Genomic DNA, 26,641 nt, shown 5'->3' on the forward strand with positions numbered 1-26,641 from the left:
CTTACAAAAGTAATCTAAAAGTAATCCGATTACACCTGAAATGCATAATTACCTAAATGCATTATTACTACATTTTCTATGATGCAATTTGGTATCGGTACCATGCTTCAATTTTTATGTAGACTAATTTATTAGAAGAATTTGCATTTTAAAGAATATTTTTAAGCATGTTTTCATTGCATTTACAAAAGTAATCTAAAAGTTATCTGATTACACTTAAAATGCATAATGTAATTACTACAGTTTTTATCGTAATTTTGAATCCGTAAAATGCTTACATTTTTAAGCAGACTAATCTGTATTAGATGACTTAATTTTAAATGATATTTTCATGCATGTTTTCATTGCATTTACAAAAGTAATCTGAAGGTAATTAGATTAAACCTAAAATGCGTAATTACTACATTTTTCATGATGCAATTTGGAATCAGTTAAATGCTTAATTTGTTTTAGATCTCACTGTTAATTTTGAAGGATATTCTTATGCATGTTTTTATCACATTAGTAAACTAAAAATAATCCGATTACATCTAAAATGCATTATGGAATTACTATATTTTTCATGTAATTTGGAATCAGTAACATACTTAAATGTTTAAGTGGTCATATTTATTAGATGAATATTCATTTTAAAGAATATTTTAATGCATGTTTTCAATGCACTTACAAAAGTAATCTAAAAGTAATCCGATTACACCTGAAATGCATAATTACCTAAATGCATTATTACTGCATTTTCTATGATGCAATTTGGTATCGGTACCATGCTTCAATTTTTATGTAGACTAATTTATTAGAAGAATGTGCATTTTAAAGAAAATTTTTAAGCATGTTTTCATTGCATTTACAAAAGTAATCTAAAAGTAATTAGATTACACCTAAAATGCGTAATTACTACATTTTTCATGATGTAATTTGGAATCAGTTACATGCTTAATTTAAGCAGACTAATCTATATAAGATGACTGTTAATTTTGAAGGATATTCTTATGCATGTTTTCATTACATTTGCAAAAGTAATCTAAAAGTAATTCGATTACACCTAAAATGCATAAAGTAATTACTACATTTTTCATGATGCAATTTGGAATCAGCAACATACTTCAATGTTTAATTAGATTTATTTATTAGATAAATATTCATTTTAAAGGATATTCTTATGCATGTTTTACAAAAGTAATCCCATTACACCTAAAATGCATAATTACCTAAATGCATAATCACTACATTTTTTTATGAAGCAATTTGGAATCAGTAACATGCTTCAATTTTAAGTAGACTAATTTATTAGAAGAATGTGGTAGAAGAAAAGGTAATCGGATTACACCTAAAATGCACAATTACTACATTTTTTATTATGTAATTTGGAATCAGTTACATGCTTAGACTAATCTATATTCGATCACTGTTAATTTTAAAGGATATTTTTATGCATGTTTTTACATTTACAAAAGTAATTTAAAAGTAATCAGATTACACATGAAATGCACAATGTAATTAATTTTTTTACCTTGTAATTCGGATTCATTAAGATAATAAAACTTGTAAGTAGATTCATTTATTAGATGACAGTTAATTTTAAAGAATATTTATATGCATGTTTTCATTGCATTTGCAAAAGTAATCTAAAAGTAATCCGATTACATCTAAAATGCATTATGTAATTACTATATTTATCATGCAATTTGGAATTGGTAACATGCTTAAATGTTTAAGTAGGCATATTTATTAGATGAATATTCATTTTAAAGGATATTTTAATGCGTTTTCAATGCATTTACAAAAGTAATCTAAAAGTGATTCGATTACACCTAAAATGCATAATTACTACATTTTTTATGATGCAATTTGGAATCAAAAAGATGCTTCAATTTTTAAGTAGACTAATTTATTAGAGGAATTTGCATTTTAAATGACATTTTAAGCATGTTTTATTTGCATTTGCAAAAGTAAACTAAAAGTAATCCGATTACATCTAAAATGCATTATGTAATTACAATTTTCATCATGCAATTTGGAATCGGTGACATGCTTCCATCATTAAGTAGACTAATATGATTCCAATAAGTAGTAGAAAATGTTTGCACTTGATTTTTTTTTTGTTTGTTTGGGTTTTTTTTCCAGATGTATGTTTATCAAAATGTATAGCTCATTACCATACTCCATTTGGCTCTCCTTGGCAGGGCAGCCAGGTGAAGAGGGCAGGTGCTCATTGCACTTGAGCAGGTCAAAGGCCTCATCCATACCTGAGCTCTGAGCCTGGACTTCCTGAACTCTCTGAGGGACAGACTGACTTTTCACTTCCCACACCATATTATGACATGTCAGCTGGGCTGGCTGCAAAACACAAGAGAGCAGCTCAAAGTGAAAGCAAAACGGGTAGGTGGTTTCCAAAATGGCTTACATGCAGGTTTTTATTTGGGGTCGGTTTTGAATGAATGAAACGAAAGAATGAATGAATGCATGCAGGAGAGCAGAGGGAAAAAAAACACTCTGGAACATCACAGCTTGTTCTGCTGGCTGTTGCGCAATATGTTCTTTACTGCTGTTAGGTCACGTTGAGCGCTTGAAGATTCATGTAAAATCAACTGAGAGGCATTTAAAAGACGTGAATCCTAGATTCGTCATGTTTAATAACGCGTTTTGTTTGTTGCGGACACACTGCGCCCGATTTTGTAAAGCGCGGTCACGTGACCTACATTGCACGCAAGGCTTGTTTATAAACTTTTTCTGGACTTCGCGCATGCGCAGCGCAGCTCATTCATTCATAACTGCGTAACAACGGGAGATCAATAACAGCGATAGATTGCGCTATAAAATTAATCATAAGTTTTGAAAATCACAGATTGAAGTCTCCCCGTTCGATTCAATCAAAAACATGTCCGTGTTAATTAATTGTAAGCTTTATTTAAAGACATTTTATTCACTCGACGGTTTCAGTTTTTCACACAGGAAGAAAATAAGATTTTTCTGCTTTCGCGAATAAACGCGGAACAAGATAGACTAAAGCGCGTATGTGTTTTAGTTTATTATTGAGATGTTAGCACAAATAATGTCGCTTTATCAGCACAGCACGAGAACAATAACTTCAACACGGCTGTTGCAACAATACGAAGGTCTTTGTTTTAAAAAATCGCCCAAAATTACTTAACAACTTGAGCATTTCATAAAAACATGCCTTATATAAGCTATCCAGCTGTCAGATGTTCAATCCATGTCATTAAATGCTTAAAACTGAACTCAGATGTCCACGGTGCGAGCTGTAAACAAAAGAATGTCAACAAGTTGAGACATGGTACATTAAGTCCTTCCTTTTCCCCCACTGCAATGAATGGAGACCCTGTTTCCTTCGGGGCTTTATTGAAAAAAGACAATGGTTTAGTTTAATTATTGCCTCTATGGAGAGGTACTGCATTACTAAACCACAAGGAAAACAACAAACGTCACAGAGAGAAAAAACATCAAGAATAAAGTTGCGATTTGCAATCGAAATAATGAATGACAGTCTTTTTTCTCCCCGCGGTCGAAACCGTCGCCGTCTAAAATACTCGCAGAAAATTTAGCTCATTGACTTTACTGTTTCATTTCGTTGTAATATTTCAACAACTTTTTTACTTACCAAACCTGTCGCCATTACCGAGTATCTCTGGCATTCTCAGCGAAGGCAGGACTGATTACTTTTAGATCTGGCCTCCTATTGGTTGGGGCGCACGTCAGTCTGGTGAGCTCGACGCGCGATTGGATAATCGCTGGAACATTGGGCTAGACATGGATGGTTTGTTATTGTGTTTGTGATTGGCCAGTTCTTCGTGCCCGTTACATCAGTGGCGATTTTCATTGGTCAAAAGCTTCGTTTTTTTAAGAAAAACCCTCCTCCTTTGTTAAATAGAGGATTTGAGATATGCATTGTCTTAAGACGTTGTAAACAAACACCAAACAACATCAGTAGATAACATTACAGCTAAACATTTAGCAGTCCTTTATAGCCAAAGGGACTTAAAAATGAGGAATACAACTTGTGATTCATCCTAAATGAGTCAAACAATGATGCTTAGTAGAAATACAAAGCTTATGTGAGGTGAATCATAGCGAAACGTCTCTTTAAATCTACAATATTATTGGAACAAGTGACCATTATTGGAAAATATTACATAAGATAGTTTCTTTGAAGATTATACTCGGTTTTGTTGTTTGCATAGTAATGAAATGATCACATTTAGTCATAAAAAAACACGATTTAAATACAAAATTGTTCTTTATTTGAATGGAAAGTCAAATATAACTGACAGTATAATACTGGGCTCTCTTGCACCAAGAGACTGTAGACCTTTAATCCATTTTTCAGGACATAAAAAGCATTAGCGACTTCTCAATTCAGCGACAGAAATTCACACAGAAATGAGCACTGATTGGCAATTAAAAGTCTTTTTTTTCTTTCTCCCAGTGAACAGGGTAGAAATGGTGTAAAGTTACACTTGCACACAGATATGGTTTAGGGATTCACTACAGGCTAGTTTACCGACAGATAAACCAGTGGGATCTACATGGTGACGATGGCTAAGCTGTTCATATTAGAGGTAGACAGTAATGATTTATCTTTATTGGTGTTTTAGGAAGAAATGGATACTACGTATGATTCTTTCTGTCAAGCAAAAAGATCCAATCAACAAGGACAAACTCTTCACATATCAAGAGAAAAGAAAACTGTCCAAATACTGCAGAAATTAGGAATAAAGCAAGTGCTCTGAAGAACTTTATCAAAATGCAGAAAGCTACCTAAAACAAATCAAACATGAACAGAAACCAACTCAAAAAAACATATACACATGAATAAAGAGGAATCATTCAGACTTCTGCAGATATAGCACACACTCTTGGTACATTTTAAGCATCTATAAAATAAACACTGTTTGTGCATGTTGAATATATCTGAATTCAACGTGAAATACTTTTGTTTTAATAAAAAGCACTGAAGATGTGAACAAATCATCAAAATATGCTACACTATTAAAAGTAAAGATACACAATGGCTATTCATGTGTGACAGAAGTAAGGAGCTTCTCTAAAAGACTGAAAACATATAGGTGAGGTGTTTTTTTTTTCATTACATTGGCATCAAAGTGCAATAATATTCAAACTTTCTTCACATCGAGTCTCTTTGTCATTTCTCTTATTGTGTTCCCAGGCAGATACCTCATCGAAGTGTAATGAAGGGTTAAAGTCAACATGAAACCACTCACAAACCATTTCACTCCTGATACTTAAGTATGTATGTGTTTTATTGAATAAGTAAATAATTGGCAGGGTCTGATTTTAACCACCAGAACTGATTGGATAATGAATCACCATCTAAAAACAAGTGTTTCTATAGAAACCAATTTCTTCTTATGAATGAGATCATAATGAAAAACTTGCAAATTTTAGTTCATAATTCTGACTTTTTCTTATTTTTCTGATCTGCAACTCGAATTTGTGAGTTTATAGGCTTAACATTTCTTTTTTTTCTAACAATTCTTTAAACATTTTCACACTTTCTAGTAATTCTGTGTCAATTTGTCTCAATTCTGTTTATATTTCTCAATTTTGAATAACGGAAGGACTGGTGGGATACACGCGGGGGCTCGTCCGGGATAAGAGTGAGATTTTTGAGGGTGATTATAACGGAGACCAGCTAGCGAAGTGCTATGTAGTTGGGTTACATGTGGTTCTCGTCCAGGATGGGAGTGAGGTTTAGGGGAGTAAGTGTATTAGAGACCATCAAGCGAAGTGCTATATAGTTGGGTTACATGTGGGGGCTCGTCTGGGATGGGATTGAGGTTTAGGGGGGTGAGTGTAATGGAAACCAGCTACGAAGTGCTATACAGTTGGGTTACATGTGGGGGCTCGTCCAGGGTGGGAGTGAGTTTTAGGGGGGTGAGTGTAATGGAAACCAGCTACGAAGTGCTATGCAGATGGGTTACACGTGGGGGCTCGTCCGGGATAAAAGTGAGGTTTAAAGATAGGAGTGTAACAGAGACCAGCTAGTGAAAATCTATGCAGGTGGGTTATACGTGGGGGTTCGTCCAGGATGGGAGTGAGGTTTAGGGGGGGTAAGTTTAATGAAGACCAGCTAGTGAAGTGCTATGCAGGTGGGTTACATGTGGGGGCTCGTCCGGGATGGGAGTGAGGTTAGGGTGGTAAGTGTAGACCAGCTAGTGAAGTTCTATGCAGGTAAACCTCACTCCTCTGACTTCAAAAGGTGATCTAGCGACAGACGCTAGTGGCCATGGTCTTTAGCCTCCTTGTTGGAGCAATCGACTCCCATGCAAAGAATCGCAGGTTCGATCCTAGCTTAGCGCGGGTTGGGTGCAGTAGGACTAGTGGGTTACACATGGGGGCTCGTCCGGGATGGGAGTGAAGTTTAGTGGGGTTAGTGTAATAGAGATCATCAAGCGAAGTGCTATACAGTTTGGTTACATGTGGGGGCTCGTCCAGGGTGGGAGTGAGGTTTAGGGGGGTGAGTGTAATGGAAACCAGCTACGAAGTGCTTTGCAGATGGGTTACATGCGGGGGCTCGTCCGGGATAAACGTGAGGTTTAGAGGCATGTGTGTCACAGACCAGCTAGTGAAAATCTATGCAGGTGGCTTATACGTGGGGGTTCGTCCAGGAAGTGAAGTTTAGTGGGGTTAGTGTAATAGAGATCATCAAGCGAAGTGCTATACAGTTAGGTTACATGTGGGGGCTCGTCCAGGGTGGGAGTGAGGTTTAGGGGGGTAAGTATAATGAAGACCAGCTAGTGAAGTGCTATGCAGGTGGGTTACATGTGGGGGCTCGTCCGGGATAAAAGTGAGGTTTAGAGGTGTGAGTGTAACAGAGACCAGCTAGTGAAAAGCTATGCAGGTGGGTTACATGTGGGGGCTCGTCCGGGATGGGAGTGAGGTTTAGGGGGGTAAGTGTAGACCAACTAGTGAAGTTCTATGCAGGTAAACCTCACTCCTCTGACATCAAAAGGTGATCTAGCGACAGACGCTAGTGGCCATGGTCTTTAGTCTCCTTGTTGGAGCAATTGACTCCCATGCAAAGAATCACAGATTCGATCCTAGCTTAGCGCGGGTTGGGTGCAGTAGGACTAGTGGGTTACACATGGGGGCTCGTCCAGGATGGGAGTGAGGTTTAGGGGGGTGAGTGAACTACTCCAGCATATGTTCTACACAGCGGAAGCCCTTCCAGCCACAACCCAGTACTAGAAAACACCCATACACACAATCATTCACACAGGCACTCACACACTACAGACAATTTAGCTTATTCAATTCACCTATAGCGCATGTGTTTGGACTGTGGGGGAAACCGGAGGACTTGGATGAAACCCATGCCAACTATGGGGAGAACATGCAAACTCCACACAGAAATGACAACTGGTCTAGGCAGGACTCAAACCAGCTACCTTCTTGCTACTAACCACTGAGCCACCGTGCCGCTCCATAAAGGATTACAAGAAAAATCTCAATTTTGATAAGGCGCAATTAAACACCCATTTATTCAATTTTGGATACAAATCGGAGTCATCAAAAGTTCATAATTTGTTTTCATGTTGACTTTAATCTGTAAAATGATTTGTTATGATTTGTCTTGAAGTGAATGATCCATAAGTTGCTTTAACATATTTTTAGTGTAGCAGACCGGTGTTATCAAGATGCAGTTTAGACAGAGCTCTTCATCAATAATTTTAGTGTATTCAAAAATGGCTAGGAGTAAAAATGACTCGCGGAACACTGAAAACATTGACAAATCTCCAAATGCAGAAAGATTAAAAGTGATTAAAAGAATAAATTAACATATCACTCTGCCATATATGGCCCAAAAACACAGTCTTTATGCGGACTCCACTGTAAAAGACACAGCATGTGAAGAAACAAACATGTTAAAAAAAAAACGATTTGGATAAACACACCAATACCAAATCCCCAAACCGAACCACCATAACCAAACCCTGCACATACACCCTGAAGGCAAACGCTCACATTTTGGCTTTTTTTCACAGCTAAAAAATTCATGATCATTGACACACACACCGGAGTTTCACATCTGTGAATGCAAAACAATAACTTCAAGCTGATGACCTATAAGTGAACACGGTTTTCTTGACCATGATGACGGGCCTCTACTTACCATATTGTCGTCGTTTCATGTTTGCATTTTAAAGTTTGCGACGTTTTATTGATTAACTGATTTCATGCATTCGGCTCCTCGATTGCGATTTGACTCCCGAAGAGCGTGATCAGCTGCTCTTCGTAATTCGCAATGTTTCGTTTCATGATGTCCATGCAGGGGCCTAATAACCTCTCGAACGCCTGCACGTCCATTACTGCAAAACACAAAGTCAATCAGACATGCTGTGTAAATTTTCCGTCAATTTTGGCCTTCCTAAAGAGCCATTTTCCCATTTAATAAAATTGACAAAACACATTTAGTCTCTAAACGAATATAACACAATTGGTTGCGTATACAGATGCAAGTGAGTGAGCCTATTCATCTGTTTACTGTAGGAAATGAACATGAACGGAACATGATTGATACTTAATATAATGATTTTTGGCATAAAAATATACACTACCTGACAAAAGTCTTGTCGCCTATTTAAGTTTAAGGAACAACAAATCATAACTTGACTTCTAGTTGATCGTTTGGTATCAGAAGTGGCTTATATGAAAGGCAAAGGCCTCTAGATTACGCTTATTTGACCTAAATAAAATATGATCATGTCTTGATTTTGAATGATTTAATCAGGACAGTAAGGTCTGACTTTGCTTAGACTAAAATCTTTTCACTGAACAGAAATAATGTCCAGTATAGAATATAAAGTCATGCTGCAGTGGAGACAGAATGAATATTGTGTCTGACTCCATCATGAGCTTGGAGGACTGCATCCATACATCTCTGCACTGACTCAAATCACTGATTAATAAAGTCATCTGGAATGGCAAAGAAAGCGTTTCTGCAGGACTCCCGAAGTTCATCAAGATCCTTTTGGTTCAACGCCTCCTCCTTCATCTATGCTCAATAATGTTCATGTCTGGTGACTGGGCTGGCCAATCCTGCAGCACCTTGACCTTCTTTGCTTTCAGGAACTTTGATGTGGAGGCTGAAATATGAGAACGAGCGCTATCCTGCTGGAGAATCTGCCCTCTCCTGTGGTTTGTAATGTAATGGGGAGCACAAATGTCTTGATACCTCAGGTTGTTGATGCTGCCATCCACTCCATCCATCTCCCGCACGCCCCTATACTGAATGTAACCCCAAACCATGATTTTACCTTCAACAAACTTGACTGATTTCTGTGAGAATCTTGTGACCATGCTGGTTCCAGTAGGTCTTCTGCAGTATTGGTGATGATTGGGATGCAGCTCAACAGATGATTCAGCAGAAAAATCCACCTTCTGGCACTTTTCCTAACGATCAACTGTAAGTCAAGTTGTTATTTGTTGCTCCTACAACTGGGGTCCACGACCTTTGTCAGGGAGTGTGTAACTTTGACCAATACAATGTATTTTTAATACATTGAAATATACCCTAGCAACATAAAGCAGGGTTTGTTTTTTAGTATATTACTATATTACCCTCTACCTTTTTTAACATCAATATGACAAATCATCACGTGGGAGTTATAAGGTTCAATCTGCGTTCTGGATGATTTTGAGATGTTGAGCTTCAAAGTTTTTGCATGCCATAAAGCAAACAGTGTGTGTGTAACATTTATTTTTTAAATTAAAAAGTCTTAATGTAAACAACTTATAAAAAAACATCCTTTAATGTAAATAAGTTGTCATTTAATAAGAATATGTCAATAACTCAATTTTGACAAAAATGTCAGACAGAACCTTATAATTCTAAGGTGACAAAATGTTTTGAAAGAAGTATACAAAGTGGGTGGGGGTGTTTTTTTTATGTGTTTAATTTAATTTTCCTAATTGTTAAAGGGATATCCAAATATTCATTGTTCTTTTGCAACTTACATAATGTTATGTATATTCCCAAATACACATACTTCTTATTTATTCATTCATTCATTCCTTCGGCTTAGTTTTCTGCCAACTTATCCAGCATATGTTTTACACAGTGGATGCCCTTTCAGCTGCAACCCAGTAATGGGAAACATCCCTACACACTCATTTACACACATACATTACGGCCAACTTAGTTCATTCAGTTCCCCTATAGCGCATGTGTTTGGACTTGTGGGGGAAATCGGAGCACCCCGGTGGAAACCCACACCAACACGGGGAGAACAAGCAAACTCCACACAGAAACGCCAACTGACCCAGCCGGGACTCGAACCAGCGACCTTCCTTTTTTAATTCATAGAATTGATTTGATTTGATAGACAAACCTTTCTGAGTGGTAAAACGTCATTTAATAATAATAATAATGCATTACCTAAGCATTTGACGCTGTCCATGGCGTACGCTGAAGCCGCTCGTGGTTTGTTGGTGACGAGAGCCAATTCTCCGAAATACTGCCCTCGTGAGCATGTGGCGATTTCCACTTCCTCGTCTTCAGTGTCGTTTTTTGACTAAAAGAGAGTGGATTTTCTGGTAAATGGGTGATTTATTGATTTATTAGGATGTACAATGAGTAGAATTGTGCTTGTGAACCACCTTGCTCCTCTTCATAGTGATTCTAACATGTCCCGACTCCACGATGTAGAAGCAATCCGCCAAATCCCCCTGTGAAAACAAAATACTTAAACATTAAAGGGGTTGTTCACCCAAAAATGAACATTTCCTCAGCTTTTACAAGCTCTCAAGTGAACCTCTTTCTTCAGTTGAACACAAAAGAAGATATTTTGAAGAATGCTGGAAATAATGTTGAATGAACCGCCAACTATTCCAGCAAATGTTTTACACTGCCGATATTATTTCAGCCACAACCCAGTACTGGGAAACACCATACACTCTTGCATTTACACACACTCATACACTACGGCTAATTTAGTTTATTCAGTTCACCCATAGCGAATGTGTTTGGGCTGTGGGGGAAACCGAAGCACCCCGTGGAAGCCCATGGCAACACGGGGAGAACATGCAAACTCCACATGGTAATGCCATCTGACTCAGCTGGGACTCGAACCAGCAACCTTCTCGCTGTGAGGCGACAGTGCTAACTACTGAGTCACGCTGCCACCAAAAACCAACATGTTTTGTGAAATAAAAACACTGGTGTCGAGATAATTCTAACCTGAGCAATGATCTGTTCCCCGCCATTGTACACTTTTGTCGACAAGACATCAACAACCTTCATTCTCTCTGAAACCTAAACAACAAGAGCGCTTTTATTTATGAAATCAACTAGCGGAAGAACAAACAACCATCAAATAATCAAGTAAAAATGAAGTGTGTGTGTTCAGACCTCCAGTGACGTGAGCAGTGGAAGCGTCCCGATGAAGGCCTCGTACATTTTCCTTTTCTTCGCGTTGTTCTTTACGATGATCCTTCTGAATGTCAATCGATCCTACAGATATTCAATCAATAATATTTTCATATTCTTCATAAAGGCCTGTAGCCATTATGGAACAGGAATTACAGTACTTTCTATGACCTGTAGAGGTCGCTCTAACATCAACAACATGCAAAATGAGGGAAGAAATTTAGCATAAGATTTCCCTACTGAGTTAATCAAAACACTGTTCAATTCTCTTCTGTCATCCCTGCTGAAAAATCCAGCTTAAACCAGCCTAGGCTGGTTGGCTGGTTTTAGCTGGTTGACCAGCCTGGTTTTAGAGGGGTTTTGGCCATTTCCAGGCTTGTTTCCAGCCATTCCCTGCCTGGTCTTAGCTGGTCAGGCTGGAAAATGACCAGCCAAATCCAGCTAGCTTGACCAGCCTGGTTTAAGCTGGATATAGCTGGTTTTGGCTGGACTCCCAGCTTGGCTAGGGTGATCAAGCTGGTTTTAGCTGGTCATCTCCCAGCCTGACCAGCTAAGACCAGGCTGGAAATGGCTGGAAACCAGCCTGGAAGTGGCCAAAACCCCTCTAAAACCAGCCTGGTCGACCAGCCAACCAGCCTAGGCTGGTTTAAGCTGGATTTTTCAGCAGGGATTTGTATGTATTCATTGAACTACACTTTTATTTTGTTAGCTTAGCGAAGGAAAAGTCCTAACAATCCTTTTCAGTTTTTTATGCTAAATTTAAAGCAGTATCTGCTCCTTCCCCTGCTGAAAAATCTAGCTTAAACCAGCCTAGGCTGGTTGGCTGGTTTAAGCTGGTTGACCAGCCTGGTTTTAGAGGCGTTTTGGCCATTTCCAGGCTGGTTTCCAGCCATTTCCAGCCTGGTCTTAGCTGGTCAGGCTGGAAAATGACCAGCCAAATCCAGCTAAAACCAGCTTGACCAGCCTGGTTTAAGCTGGATATAGCTGGTTTTGGCTGGACTCCCAGCTTGGCTAGGCTGGTCAAGCTGGTTTTAGCTGGTCATCTCCCAGCCTGACCAGCTAAGACTAGGCTGGAAATGGCTGGAAACCAGCTTGGAAGTGGCCAAAACCCCTCTAAAACCAGCATGGCCGACCAGCTAAAACCAGCCTAGGCTGGTTTAAGCTGGATTTTTCAGCAGGGTCGTCGCTTTTAGTGACATTAAAAATATTAGCCATCAGTGCTAAAACATGTTATATATGTGTTTAACTGTATTTAAACATGTAAGCCATGTGTCAAAACATGCTAGTACCAGACAGCAACACGTTAGCATCATGCTCAATTAGTTAACCATGCTAAAACATGTTGAGAGTTCAAAACATATAGCAACATACTTAAACCTTAAAAGCTGCTAGCAAGAGGTTACATTACACAGAATAAAGCACATGATTACTTGCTAGAGATGTGGTATGAACTAGCTAATAAATGTTACCAATGTTAGAAACATATAGCAATTTAATGCTAACAACATATTAAACATGTTACAAACACACAAATAACGAATGTGTTAACCATGCTAACAACATGCCTAACCGTTAAAAAATAATAGTAAATTGTTAAAAATGTTAAAAATCATGCTCATGATGGCAACATAGTAAACATGTTACCATGTGTAAAAATATATTCATGTTTCATAGACAACATGCAAATTCAAGCTAAAATGTTATCCATATGTTAAACATGTTTGCGATTTATACAAACAATGTTAACTATGATAAACACATGCTAACAGCATGTTAGTTCTAAGCTAAATATGTCAGTTAAAACATGTTCGCAGTTTATACTAACCATGTTAGCCATGCTAAACACATGCTAACAACATGTTAATTTCTAAGCTAAACATGTTTGCCATGTAAAAACGTCTTTGCCATTTTAGACTAACAGTGTTAAATAATGTTAAACACACGCTAACATGTTAATTCAAAGCCGAACATGTTAGCCATATCTTAAAAAATATTTGTGCTAGCAATTTGTTAACATGATCATGCTAACAGAAAGCTCATTAGGATAGCCATATGTTAAAACATGTTTGTGATTTACACTAACGATATGTTAACAATGTTAAACACAAGCTAACAAGGTCATTCAAAGCTAAACATGTTAGCCATATGCATGTTTGTGATTTATGCTAACAATTCGTTAACCATGCTAACAACAATTCAATTGAAGTCTAAACAATTAATACTGCCAAATTGTTAAAGATTTTAAAATTACGTTCATGCTAACAAATGGTTAAATGTGTTAATACGTTCCTGATTTATTTTAGCAATGCTAACCATGCTAAACGCGTGCTAACAACATGTTAATTTCTAAGCTAAACATGTTGGCCATGTTAAAACATGTTTGCAATTTTAGACTAACAGTGTTAAATAATTATAAACACATCCTAACATGTTAATTCAAAGCCAAACATGTAAACAAGCATGTTAGCCATATCTTAAAAAATATTTGTACCAACAATTTGTTAACATGATCATGCTAACAGAAAGCTCATTAGGATAGCCATATGTTAAAACATGTTTGTGATTTATACAAATGATCTGTTAACAATGATAAACACAAGCTAACAGGGTCATTCAAAGCTAAACATGCTAGCCATATGCATGTTTGTGATTTATGCTAACAATTCGTTAACCATGCTAACAACAATTCAATTGAAGTCTAAACAATTAATACTGCCAAATTGTTAAAGATTTTAAAATTACGTTCATGCTAACAAATGGTTAAATGTGTTAATACGTTCCTGATTTATTTTAGCAATGCTAACCATGCTAAACGCGTGCTAACAACATGTTAATTTCTAAGCTAAACATGTTAGCCATGTTAAAACATGTTTGCAATTTTAGACTAACAGTGTTAAATAATTATAAGCACACCCTAACATGTTAATTCAAAGCCAAACATGTAAACAAGCATGTTAGCCATGTCTTAAAAAATATTTGTACCAACAATTTGTTAACATTATCATGCTAACAGAAAGCTCATTAGGATAGCCATATGTTAAAACATGTTTGTGATCTATACTAATGATCTGTTAACAATGATAAACACAAGCTAACAGGGTCATTCAAAGCTAAACATGCTAGGCATATGCATGTTTGTGATTTATACTAACAATTCGTTAACCATGCTAGCAACAATTCAATTAAAGTCTAAACAATTAATACTGCCAAATTGTTTTAAAATTATGTTCATGCTAACAAATGGTTAAACATGTTAAAATGCATACCTGGTTTATTTTAGCAACGCTAACCATGCTAAACACATGCTAATTCAAGCTAAAACCATCATGTTACCCATGTGCTAATGCTACTTTATTGACTTTTTCTAGCTTCCTTAAGCTCTTTTAGCTATTTTAGACGTTCAGATCATCAAGTAATTTGTGTTCTGTGTGTTTTCAGCTTTACTCACGAGGCACCACAGGGCTCCGGGTGAGGTAGCGATGATGGTTGCGGCCCTCTGCGTGTTGTACATCAGGGCCAGCTCTCCGAAACTGCCACGGTTGTCATATGAGCCCACGGTCCGCGTAGTGCCGTCCGCTTTCAGCAGGATCTCAAACATCCCCCTGCACGACAAACCAAGGTTATTTATTTATTAATTTTTCTTCGGCTTAGTACCTGATCTAACAGGGGTCACCACAGCGGAATGTACCGCCTTCTACCCCGGCATACAGTTGAAGTCAGAATTATTCGCCCTCCTGTAAATAGTTTTTTCTTTTCCAAATATTTCCCACATGATGTTTAACAGATTCAGGCATTTTTCACAGTATTTCCTATAATATTGTTTCTTCTGGAGGAAGTCTGATTTGTTTTATTTCAGCTAGATTAAAAGCAGTTTTTAAATTTTTAAACACCATTTTAAGGTCAATATTATTAGCCTCCCTAAGCAATATTTATTTCGATTGTCTACAGAGCAAACCAAGGTTACTATTGGTTTGCATTTTCAAATTAGTTCTTATTTTAATTCAATTTTTAACATTTTAGTGTAAATTTAGTTTGTTTCATTGAAGGTTTTGTTAGTTTTACTTTAGTTTTTATTGTGTGAACACATTTCTGTTTAGCTTTTATATATTTACTTTCAGTTTTAGGTTCATCAGAGGTAACGAAACACATTCAGCGTCGACCAAAGCAAAGTTTAAACTCTTGTGCAAACCTCTTAGTACTAAAAATAAGTAATTCTTTGAAAACTAAACCACATAAATGCAGCTTTAAACTAATAAAAAGTAAAAATTATAAAGAATTTGAACCTCCCGCTCTCCTTTGGGAAGCCAATACAGAAGTATCTGAAACTGAAATTCATCGAAAATTCGCTAGTCCTGGATGCATAATGAGCAAATTTCTATTGAGCCCACTGTCAAAATGGCCAACTTTACAGCAGAAAAAAAGGTGTGTACAGCCTGGTACAAAGAACGATTTTGGTTCATACAGCTAATATCACCCTTCATGACAACTGTGAGGGGGTGAATTTTTTAAAAACTCATCCGTTTCCTTTATATTAGGTTATATTAAGTCTGCATAATTAAGGGCGTGGCCACTTGAGTGACAGCTAGGTCTCGCTGGTCGCCGTCACTTCACCTCAGCTGATTCCGGCTGATTAGCTGCTGAACTCGGCATATACATCGTATTTTTGTTTTGTTTTATGTGGCTTTACACAGTCAGTTCTCTTTCGGGATTATTTTTTACAATTATCAGATGATATGGCATGCTGTGTGCACTTAATTGTGCTCACAACCCATTCACGTGGCCTCCTTTGCCCAGGTGAGTGAAATTATATACTTTTATACCATCTCTATAAATGTATTTGTTTTATTTAAGATCATTTATAATGTTCTTTAGAGCTGTAATGCACTCCAGAATCTGACAGATTGATTAGCTGTAGGCTCTAGAACAGTCATCTGAACCGTTGTCATACAGTGTTATGCTGGATTTCATCAGTAGTCCTGCATTTACTAACACAGACTATATCTGAAGTGTTTGGAAGTCATTTGCTTTTCCTCGTGTAGAAAAACGTCATAAGAACAATGTTTAGTGGCTCAATGTGTAACAGCAGTGTTTATAAAAGTCTAAACACTTTATTGATATAGTGTACAACCAAGCACAAGAGGTCGGAAAACAAACGAGTCACAGGTGATAAAGTATTAGGCGTTTTCCCAAAGTAAAGTGTGTCTGAACCAGGTCCAAGCAAAATGCCAGCAGGTGTTTGTAGCTCCACCCACTCTCCGCCTCTTTGCCCTTGTTTGGTATCTCGCCGTCGGTGCAATGACGTGCAAACAAAATGGCGACAGTTGGCTGCGCCTACTTGTGGCTTCTTTTGCAGTGTTCAGATCCTTATGGGTAACGTCACGAACACTACGTCCATATATTATACAGTCTATGATTCGAACAAGCTTCTCCATATTAAAAATCATGTATGTAGTTAAACATGGCTAACTGTCATTTTTGGCAGACAGAGAAAAATGTTTATATTGAAAAGATGTTTTTGATGTGTTGACTTGACATGACAGGTACGTCTATAAACAGCCGCAGGTCAGATTAAGTGCTTAAAAATGAGCACGTATTAATTTTGAAAAGTTATTGTTTCACTATTTTATTTCAGTTCGTTTTTCAGTAATTTTGGTAAGTCTAATTGGATCAATGATTTTTTTGACATCACCGCATACATCAGTCTCTCATTAAATCTTCTGACCAATCAAATGCTCTCTAGTGTCTGACATGCCCCGCCCCTTCTTCTTGTTTGCATTTCATTTGATGCACTTGAGCTCAACCACTCTCACTGGCAGAGCTGTAATAAAAACAAAACACTATTGGCTGTTTTTAAAAAAGAGGAGGAGCTACTCTTCCCCGCCCTCTTTTCATTTATCAGTTGAAATAATGTCAAACACTGAATAATAATGCACATTTCAAACCGCTTTACGAGATCTTTAAACGGCAGCATTGTCACAGTATAAAGGTGAATGTACAGTATCAAACCTCTCGATGACGTAGAAGTTGTCGCCGTCGTCGTCCTGATCGATGATGTGCTCTCCGCTCACCACTACTTTCTCAAACATGGCATCCAACACCTGAGACATCTGCTCCTGTTGTGTTGTGGGCAAAATATTGTGTCCGTCATTTATAAAAACAAGACATTTTAGGTGAATTGCTGCATATATTTGTTTTTTTTTACAGGCTGACTCGAACTAAAAACCTTTAAATATGTTTGTTGCTTAAAATAAAGGTTCATTCATTCATTTTCTTGTCGGCTTATTCCCTTTATTAATTCAAGGTCGCCACAGCGGAATGAACCGCTAACTTATCTAGCAGGTTTTTACGCAGCGGATGCCCTTCCAGCCGCAACCCATCTCTGGAAAATGCTTAAAATAAATGTTAGCAATAATTATTATTTGATTACAATAAAATATTTAACTACAATAAAATATTTAATAACAAATTTATTGACAATTAATTCATGCTAAAAATTTTAAATTGAATACACAGACGTGTAAATATGTTAAATAATTTAATATGTATTTAATTTAATATGTTAAATACACAGACATGTAAATATGTTAAAAAAGAAATGCAGAAATATTCATAAAAAAACATTAACAAGGTAATTATTGTATTTCAAAACTATTTAAAAATGTTAATTAAAGCTTAAATAACAATATAAATTTAGATGTATTAAAAAAATTGTAAAATGTTTTTGACATTTGAAATACAAACTGAAATATGTAAAAATGAAAAAACAAAACAAAATTACATCTAAATAATAATAATAATAATAATAAATAAAAAAACAATTAAGATGAAAAATAAAGTGATAAGCGGTTATTGAGGGGCGAAGCAGTGTAGCCTCACAGCAAGAAGGTTGCTGGGTCGCTGGTTTGAGCCTCGGCTCAGTTGGTGTTTCTGTGTGGAGTTTGCATGTTCTCCTAGCGTTCGCGTGGGTTTCCTCTGGGTGCCGTTCGCGTGGGTTGAACCTCTGGGTTCAAATACATCAGTACAGGTGAATTGGATAGGCTAAAATTGTCCATACTGAATGAGTATGTGTGTGTATATGTTTCCCAGAGATGGGTTGCAGCTGGAAGGGCATCCCTTGTGTAAAAACTTGCTGGATAAGTTGGCGGTTCATCCCACTGTGGCAACCCCGGATTGATAAAGGGACTAAGCCGACAAGAAAATGAGTGAATGAATAAGCGCTTATTGAAATGAAGCCAATAATAAAATAAAAAATTACTATAACCACAGTCATTTTAAGTAAAATTACTTAAATAAAATATTTAGAAAATTGTAGATATTTAAGTAATTAATTTCTAATAGCTTGCTTCAAACACATGATTAGGCAAAAAAATTGCTGAGTTGTCGAAACCCAACGTTGGGTCAAATATGGACAAACTCATCCATTGGGTTCATTCATTCATTTTCCTTCGGCTTTATTTCTTATTTCTTAACGTTTTTATTTCAGAGGTCACCACAGCGGAATGTACCGCCAACTGTTCCAGTATGATTTATGCAGCAGATGCCCTTCCAGCTGCAACAGCATTTTACGTATTGGGAAACACCCATACACACTCATTTCCACACTCACACACTGTGGACAGTTAAGTTTCTTCAGTTGACCTACAGCACTGTTTGGACTGTGGGGGGAAACCGGAGGAAACCCACACCAACATGGGCAGAACATGCCAAACTCCACACAGAAATGCCAACTGACCTAGCTGGGACTCGAACCAGCGGCCTTCCTGCTGTGAGGCAACAGTGCTAACAGTGCTGCCACCCCCAATTTATATATAAAAAAGTGTCATTTAAATACAAAATAAATTGACCCAACATTGAATTACAACAACCCAGCATATTTAGAGTGCAAACATGATGCTAAATTGTAGAAAATCATCTCTCAGTCATCTGACCTGGTCCAGGTTTTTGAACAGCAGGATGTCTTTGCAGGCTTCCTGTAGTCTCTGTCTCTGCTCGTCTGTTTTGGGGTAAGTGACCTGAGCACAGACAGCAATGCATTGTGGGAAACCGGCCAGCAATAACTGAGCAAAAGCAGCGTCTGCGGTTTGGAGAGTCCTCTTACCCTCGGCTCTCGCTCCTCTTCATCCTCATCAGGGTTGTACGCCTCCGCACAGACTGTCCGAGAGCAGCGAACACAGAAAATACAGGCAGGATTAGAGAGGAAAAAAACAAAACCTGGACCTGTCTAGACAAAGCATTACCGCCGAACTAAAATGCAGTGCTTTCTGCAATCTAAAATCCACAGATGCCATCTGATTCTTGATGTCTGCCTTTAAATGTACTCCCTTTTTATTTTATTTAAAGATTTACAATGACAAAACAGTGGTGTAGGTGTCTCATGTCATCAGATACAATAATATTATACAATCATCCATCAGCTAGTAATTCGGGTCTTTTGTAAAGGGTAAAATTAACACAAAAGAAATTAAATTAAAATAAAAACAGTCTCTCAAGATACATTCTCCAAAAACTCCCATAGAGGGTTCCAGATATGCCAGAAATCATCAGATTTCCGGCGCAAGTCGTAAGTCAGTTTTTCCAAGGGTAAGAAAATGGCAACCTGATCTATCCACATATTGACAGGGAATGTTAGGAGAGGACCACAACAAAAGAGTTCATTTTCTTGCAAGATATGTACAAAAGTCTAACACAGATTCTAGTCCATGACTAAGTTGTAGAGCAGTAAATTTACTCCTTTTTTTTGGTGAAGCACAAAAGGAGATGTTTAGCAGAGTGTTCAAGCTGCTCTTTTAGAAACAGAGCTCATGATAACTGCTATTTGACAGCTACAAATGAAGGTTTCCTTCAGTAAATAATAAGTAACAACTAACTATAAATGATTAAAATAAAATGGAAATTAGAGATTAGTCAACCCAAACTGTCTTTTACGAATAAGTTTACCAAATAAAAATGACTGAAGTTAAAAAACAACAGAATAAAAGAATAAAACTGTTAATAATTAAAACAAAAAAATTAATAGTAATAATAATTACTAATAGTTATAGTAATAATAATAAAATTAATAATAATATGCTCTCAAATTGGCGAAGCAGTGGCGCAGTAGGTAGTGCTGTCGCCTCACAGCAAGAAGGTCGCTGGTTCGAGCCTCGGCTCAGTTGGCATTTCTGTGTGGAGTTTGCATGTTCTCCCTGCGTTCGCGTGGGTTTGCTCCGGTGTTCCCCACAGTCCAAAGACATGCGGTACAGGTAAATTGGGAAGGCTAAATTGCCAGTAGTGTATGAGTGTGTGTGTGAATTGGTTGCGGCTGGAAGTGTAAAAAAAAAAAACCGTGCTGGAAAAGTTGGCGGTTCATTCCGCTGTGGCGATCTCTGAAGCCGACAAGATCATGAATGAATGAATGTTCTCCAATCTAAAATAAATCTTATTAAATCAAACCCTACATTAATTTATTTATGTTGTCATGGCAACCGTCTGAAATAATTAAAAATGGACTACAAGTTAACTGAACCTAATATTGAAATAAATAAAACAAACCTATTGAGTAGGGCTGCATGATATTGGAAAAATCTGACATTGCTATATTTGGTTTTGTTGCGATCATATATTCGTCCATTCATTCATTTTCTTTTGGCTCAGTCCCTCTATTAATCTGCGGTCGCCACAGCGGAATGAACTGCCAACTTATTCAGCATATGTTTTACGCAGCGGATGCCCTTCCAGCTGCAACCCATCACTGAGAAACATCCATACACACTCAATCACATACACTATAGACACTTCTGCACTGGTGGTCTCAGCGATGGCGAGAAACCATCTGACCTAATGCTGCCTCTCTTTCCAGAATTTCCTTCAAAAATATTTGCAGACAGGAAAAGAAACATTATTCGATTAAATAAATAACTTAAGAAATATCTTAATTTTAAATAGTAACCTAAGCAAAAGCTTGACAGCAAAGATCCTAACAATGACTTATATATCCATGCCATGCATCATTTTGAAGTTGAAATAAGTGAAATATATTTGTTAGTCTTTTAATTACAATTTTTTATGAATTAATAATTGTTTCTCTCAGAAGTGCTGTAGATAAAATGAGATTAGAGTGTTAGCTCAGTAGTTTTATGTTTTAGAATAGAATATGGAATATTCTCGATAATATCTGTAAAAGAAACATTGCCTCTATATTTACATACATTTCAACTAATATGGAAAACTAGTGCATGTTTTTACCAAAACTAATATTGGATTTTTTTTAAGTGAGTGTAAAACTTCATAATTTTATTCAAAATTGATGGACGGAGCAGAGATCAATGCAATTCAGAGACCAGAATGCAATTCACAACCATAAATAAACAGAAAACACTTGTGAATACAGAAACTGTTCATTAGCAGATATTATTTACAGTGTAGCACACTGTGTGTTATGTTGTATGAACTACTTTACGATGCTTTTACCCTTCACAGTATGAAAGACTATGGCTCAGACATTCTGCTAAACGTCTCCTTTCATGTTTCACATGTGAAATGCACATTTTTTGATGAACCATTTCAGAAAAGTTTGAGGAAAATCCTTGCTTTTCGCCTGTATTATGCATATAGTACATTAAAAATAATGATTCTTTGAATTTACTACATTTTTTTAAGGTAACTGGTTCCAAGCAATGTATATAGGCTGAATTTAAACAAAATAATTAAGGTAATTAAGTTAAACATGACTAAATTTGTTTGTTTGAAGCAGGGGTGTCAAATCCAAACTTGGTAAGGGCCGCACTGTTGTGAGTAAAGTCAGGGGCCATATTTACACATTTTTTTTAATTATTGGAGAAAATAAAAGTGTACACTTCATAAACCACATTTATTAAAATAGTAAGATTTTGCATTTAATTTGTGACACAGCCGGTTTTATCTCTATCACATTCACAACATGAAAAAAGGTCTCTATCCATTATAAGCATAAAACAGTACAGTAGGCTAGCATAGAACAGTAGTCTATTTTAAAACAATTCATATTCAGAAAAACTGATGATAAAACAAAATGGCTGATATACCACATTGAAACAAGTGTGCCGCAAGCCTACGTTTGAGTGAAGGTTTCGGTCGTTAGATCGCCCCCTGGGGGCTGGCTGCAGTACAAGTCATAAAGCCCGCCTCCTCCGTGTTAATGAAGGAGACTTGAGCCCAAATAAAAAAAAATATTACACTTGCAATAAAATGTCCCGAAAGATAGTTCTGGTCGATTAAGGCACTGGTTATTGTGCTGAAATAGGTGCAGATCTTCATTTTTGTAAACAGTTTGTTTTTAGCAGTAATTTAATGCTGGGCGTGTCATCGTGATTGACAGCTGTGATTGACAGTTTCTCAAAGCGCGGCGTCTGAGCTTCGGCAGGAGACTGAAGTAGACTGAAATGTTATTATTCGATTTCTGTGTTATTTTACCATGACAAAATGAGCAGTAAACTATAGTTTCTGACATACATGATTCTGGTGGAAACTGTTTATTCGCTAAGTTCAGGGCTTTTTTCGGGCTTTATTAGTTTGCTGATACACGCCTAGCCACCCAGATAGCAAAACAGTTCCGGCTAGATTCTCGCCTGCCGGAGACTTATCTCTTAGAGCTCAGACTGACTAATGTTACCTCTGCTGGACCTGCTCCGGATGCCTGGACTCACTACCCAATTCCAGCCCGAATCAATCTAGCCAGATGCGGCGGCCGAGCGAGCAGGCGCTGCCGCATGCGAGCCGGAATCAGCCCGCGACGCCGCGAGTAAGTTATGCGCTGCGGCCTGGAGCTGGCGCGATTGAATATATAAAACCCTTATATTTGTTAACGTTATTACATCCATTTGTGTTGATATGACAGCAAACGCATGCTGAGAAGTTCGGGGGGCGTAGTTGATTTTACATAAAGCGTTCGATTGGAAGCTCGACTCTGCTCATTTTCGCGGCTCCTCCTCTGGCTCCATCAGACAATCCTTCTGCGCATGTCTGGCTCCAATTTCAGCAGTCTTTTGCGACAGTTTGTGCCCGTCAAGCAGGCGTTTTGCCCTCAAGGCGTTCAATGGGAAAAAGGGCTGTCGCGTCGTCCATATTTTTTACAGTCATTGCATTGAAACAAGCAACAGATGGTTTCTGATATTGTATTATTGAACTTTCTTTTAGCTTTAAAAAGGCAACCTAATCATGAAATGATCCATGCCAACTGTCGATGCCTTCAACTCTGAACTTGTGGATTTCAGACCTAATATGGTGGTCTGTGAGGCGGTTTCTTTGACATTGTGCTAGTCCCAGAAATACTTTACCTTGTTTACATTTAGTGTAACATTGCGCTAACGTCTAAATTAGTGAGGATGGTAAAGTGCAACAGCACCACCTGCGTCTCAATATTGTAATTCTCACAATCCTAATATTGAACGTGGGCACGGGCCACTTCATTACCAAAACTTGTTGTCGGGCCTGATTAAATGCTTTGACGGGCCGCATTTGGCCTGCAGGCCTTGTAATTGACAGATGTGGTTTAAAGTCAGCCCATATGAATTGTTTGCAAGCACTCACCTTAAAAAAGTAGTAAATCCAATGAATCTTTTTTTCAGTGTACACAGAGAGAGAGAGAGAGGGATGAGAGGTTTAATGCTCTCTTCTTCCACACGCCTCCAGAATTCCTGCTATAAATACCAATGCAGAGAGACGAAAAGACCAGGATCTCCACCATCTCAATCAATACTCCACTCGCAGATGAACCAGAGCTGAGCTTCAGGGCAAGTAACCGTCTGGCCTCAACTAACTCACGCAAAACTTTCCAACATTTGAACCGTAACTTCAGGTAAATCTTAAAGGGATAGTTTACACAGAAATAAAACTTTCCTGTTCATTTACTCACCCACAGGTCATCAAAGTATGTCGGTGACTATTTTAATTCAGTAGAACATTTTGAGCAGAATCTGTGGGGGTTGGTGATCATATGATGGCAGTGAATGGTGACCGGTTTTTGAGAATAAAAATAAACATACAGACGAGTCCAAATCAATAGCCATGCCTCCTGATGACGCACTGAGGTCTTGTGAAGCGAAGATATTAAACATTATTTACAATAATATTGGCTTCATTCATTTTCTTGTCGGCTTAGTCCCTTTATTAATCCGGGGTTGCCACAGCGGAATGAACCGCCAACTTATCCAGCAAGTTTTTACGCAGCGGATGCCCTTCCAGCTGCAGCCCATCTCTGGGAAACATCCACACAAACATTCATACACTACGGACAATTTAGCCTACTCAATTCACCTGTACTGCATGTCTTTGGACTGTGGGGGAAACCGGAGCACCCAGAGGAAACCCACGCGAATGCAGGGAGAACATGCAAACTCCACACAGAAACGCCAACTGAGCCGAGGCTCCAGCCAGCGACCCAGCGACCTTCTTGCTGTGAGGCGACAGCACTAGCTACTGCGCCACTGCTTCGCCTATGATATTGGCTCATACAATATTATTAGTTGTCATTAAAGCGACCGGACTACATTAGCACATGCGCAGAGATCTGTTTGTCCAGACTGTGGATTAAAGCTAATAATATTGTAAATAACGTTGAATTTCTTACACGGAGCAATCGTTTATTAACCAGCTTCTAATGGTAAAAATTAATTAATGAAATTTTATTATCAGACTTAATTAAAACAGTCTGCAGAAACTCTTTAATTGACATTCTCCTTTTGTACGTGTCATCAGAGGGGGAAAGATCATTGGTGATCAATGGACACGCCCATTGGTGACCTCATTATCACAAACAGCCCTGAGTGAGAAGCAGCCATCCACCTTTACCGTACGTTCACACCGAAAGCGCAGAGAGCGTCCAAGGTCGCTCTGGCCGCCCTAGCGACAACGCTGACTGCTTTCAGCTCCGGCAGCGAGAGCGTCAAAACTCGCTACATTGATCTCGTATTTAAAGGAGCCGTTGCAGCATATCAGTTACATTCCTGCATTAAGCATGTTTCTAGCGTGAAAATGTTGCGCACTTCTTATCAAAATCATATAACAATGGAAGATCAAGTCCATATGTCTGAAATATCCTGAAGCAGCAGTACTGTTTTTTACTGTCACGTCGCGTGAGATTCCCGCTTTTTTAAGATAAATTTATATAACATTAATGAACTTCAGTAACTCACCAGTAACGTATTTAACGCATGTTCCTGTAAGAAAACATTTTAAATAATTGGAAATCCGGCGACCGCAATCATCAAACCCTTGGGAACAACTGTGGTCGGAACCAAAGTTCACAGGTCTGTGTTCTCTGAACTCCTATCAATCGGTGGACGTCTTCATTCTGATTGCTTGCCGCCGAACCGCGGTAAAGTCTAGATCGGATATGCGGCCGGCCGGAAGTGCGCTATGCACATTAATAAAGCAGCATTTTTTTATAACACTGTATAACAATAATGAATATTTTTACAATACTGTGAGGGTAGGGTTTAGGGTTGGGGTGGGGGTAGGCGTTCAAAAATAAATTTTATTGGGTTATTTAATAGATAACATAACTAATACTCGGTACAACAACTGTTTTTACATTACTGTGATGGTTGGGTTTAGGGTTGGGGTAGACGGTAATAAAATAAAACAAATAAAAAATTTAATAAATAATAGAAATTATTCTCGTTAACTTCCGGCCGCAAACGTATCCGCTCTAGCAACAACCCCGAACCGCGTCATAGCTCATTACCATAAAGTTGACTTGATTTCAACTCTCCTCGACGCCCACGCCGGAGAAGACACGCCGCGCCGCGTATTGCCGCCAGCTCTCATTGAAAATGAATGACTTCCGGCTACTTTGACGCTCCCGCCGCTTTCGGTGTGAACGTACGGTTAGCGTTTACCCACTGTATCTGCAGGAGATCATTTTTAAAAGACGTTCAATAGCACAATCTCTTTCGAATTTAAAGCGACAGTCACCAGAATGGCACAATTAGGGTCAAAGCCTAAAAGGGTCAGTTTCAGAGAGTTATACATCATTATTTGTGTGGCATTTTAAGCTGAAACGTATCACACACACACACACACACACACTCTAGGCTTCATTCTCCTTCCCATCTGAGCTGTTTTCAGTCACAGTTTGAGAACAGAGGGTCACGCTCTTCTGTTAAAGCAAAGCTGACATGAAATAAAGCAGACGCAGAGCCGAGATGAGCACTTCTGACTCGCCTGACGAACTCTCACTAATAACAGAGCTGGCTTTGGTTTTATAGACGTCTCTTT

At 38.0% G+C, this 26,641-nt stretch overlaps 2 protein-coding genes and 1 long non-coding RNA gene across 8 annotated transcripts in view; 1 reads left to right on the forward strand and 2 right to left on the reverse strand.

The window, feature by feature from the left end:
• Positions 1 to 3,648, reverse strand: part of hbp1 (HMG-box transcription factor 1) — a 34,300-nt gene extending 30,652 nt beyond the window's left edge. For 2 of the 4 annotated variants that reach the window (XR_015525751.1, XM_087310809.1), the window contains exons 1-2: positions 3,620 to 3,648; positions 2,157 to 2,337 (exon numbers count right to left, since the gene is read on the reverse strand). Coding sequence is in view for 1 of the 4 variants with exons in the window: in NM_001024431.2 (NP_001019602.2) it covers positions 2,157 to 2,337; positions 3,620 to 3,634 (196 nt within the window). In the remaining 3 variants the exon portion in view is untranslated. 4 annotated transcript variants of the gene reach the window in all.
• On the forward strand, positions 2,282 to 24,421 carry LOC147837638 (uncharacterized). 2 transcript variants are annotated; one of them, XR_015526098.1, is made up of 5 exons: positions 2,282 to 2,379; positions 9,109 to 9,273; positions 9,351 to 9,445; positions 14,846 to 15,026; positions 23,992 to 24,421. It is a non-coding gene; the product is annotated as an uncharacterized LOC147837638 (long non-coding RNA). The 2 variants fall into 2 exon arrangements; XR_015526097.1 differs by lacking the exons at positions 9,109 to 9,273; positions 9,351 to 9,445.
• Positions 4,237 to 26,641, reverse strand: part of prkar2b (protein kinase, cAMP-dependent, regulatory, type II, beta) — a 32,888-nt gene continuing 10,483 nt past the window's right edge. Inside the window, exons 3-11 of one of the 2 annotated variants that reach the window (XM_087311569.1) lie at positions 19,506 to 19,558; positions 19,336 to 19,419; positions 17,414 to 17,520; positions 14,856 to 15,009; positions 11,390 to 11,491; positions 11,219 to 11,293; positions 10,639 to 10,707; positions 10,418 to 10,553; positions 4,237 to 8,348 (exon numbers count right to left, since the gene is read on the reverse strand). In XM_087311569.1, coding sequence (XP_087167695.1) covers positions 8,215 to 8,348; positions 10,418 to 10,553; positions 10,639 to 10,707; positions 11,219 to 11,293; positions 11,390 to 11,491; positions 14,856 to 15,009; positions 17,414 to 17,520; positions 19,336 to 19,419; positions 19,506 to 19,558 — 914 coding nt within the window. In that variant the 3' untranslated portion in view covers positions 4,237 to 8,214. Of the gene's footprint in view, positions 8,349 to 10,417; positions 10,554 to 10,638; positions 10,708 to 11,218; positions 11,294 to 11,389; positions 11,492 to 12,560; positions 13,192 to 13,280; positions 13,517 to 14,004; positions 15,010 to 17,413; positions 17,521 to 19,335; positions 19,420 to 19,505; positions 19,559 to 26,641 lie in introns of those variants that run through there. The other variant, XR_015526019.1, reaches the window with a different exon arrangement.

This window comes from Danio rerio, chromosome 25 (genome assembly GCF_052040795.2).
Source record: "Danio rerio strain M-AB ecotype USA chromosome 25, GRCz13ab, whole genome shotgun sequence".
NCBI lineage: Eukaryota > Metazoa > Chordata > Actinopteri > Cypriniformes > Danionidae > Danio > Danio rerio.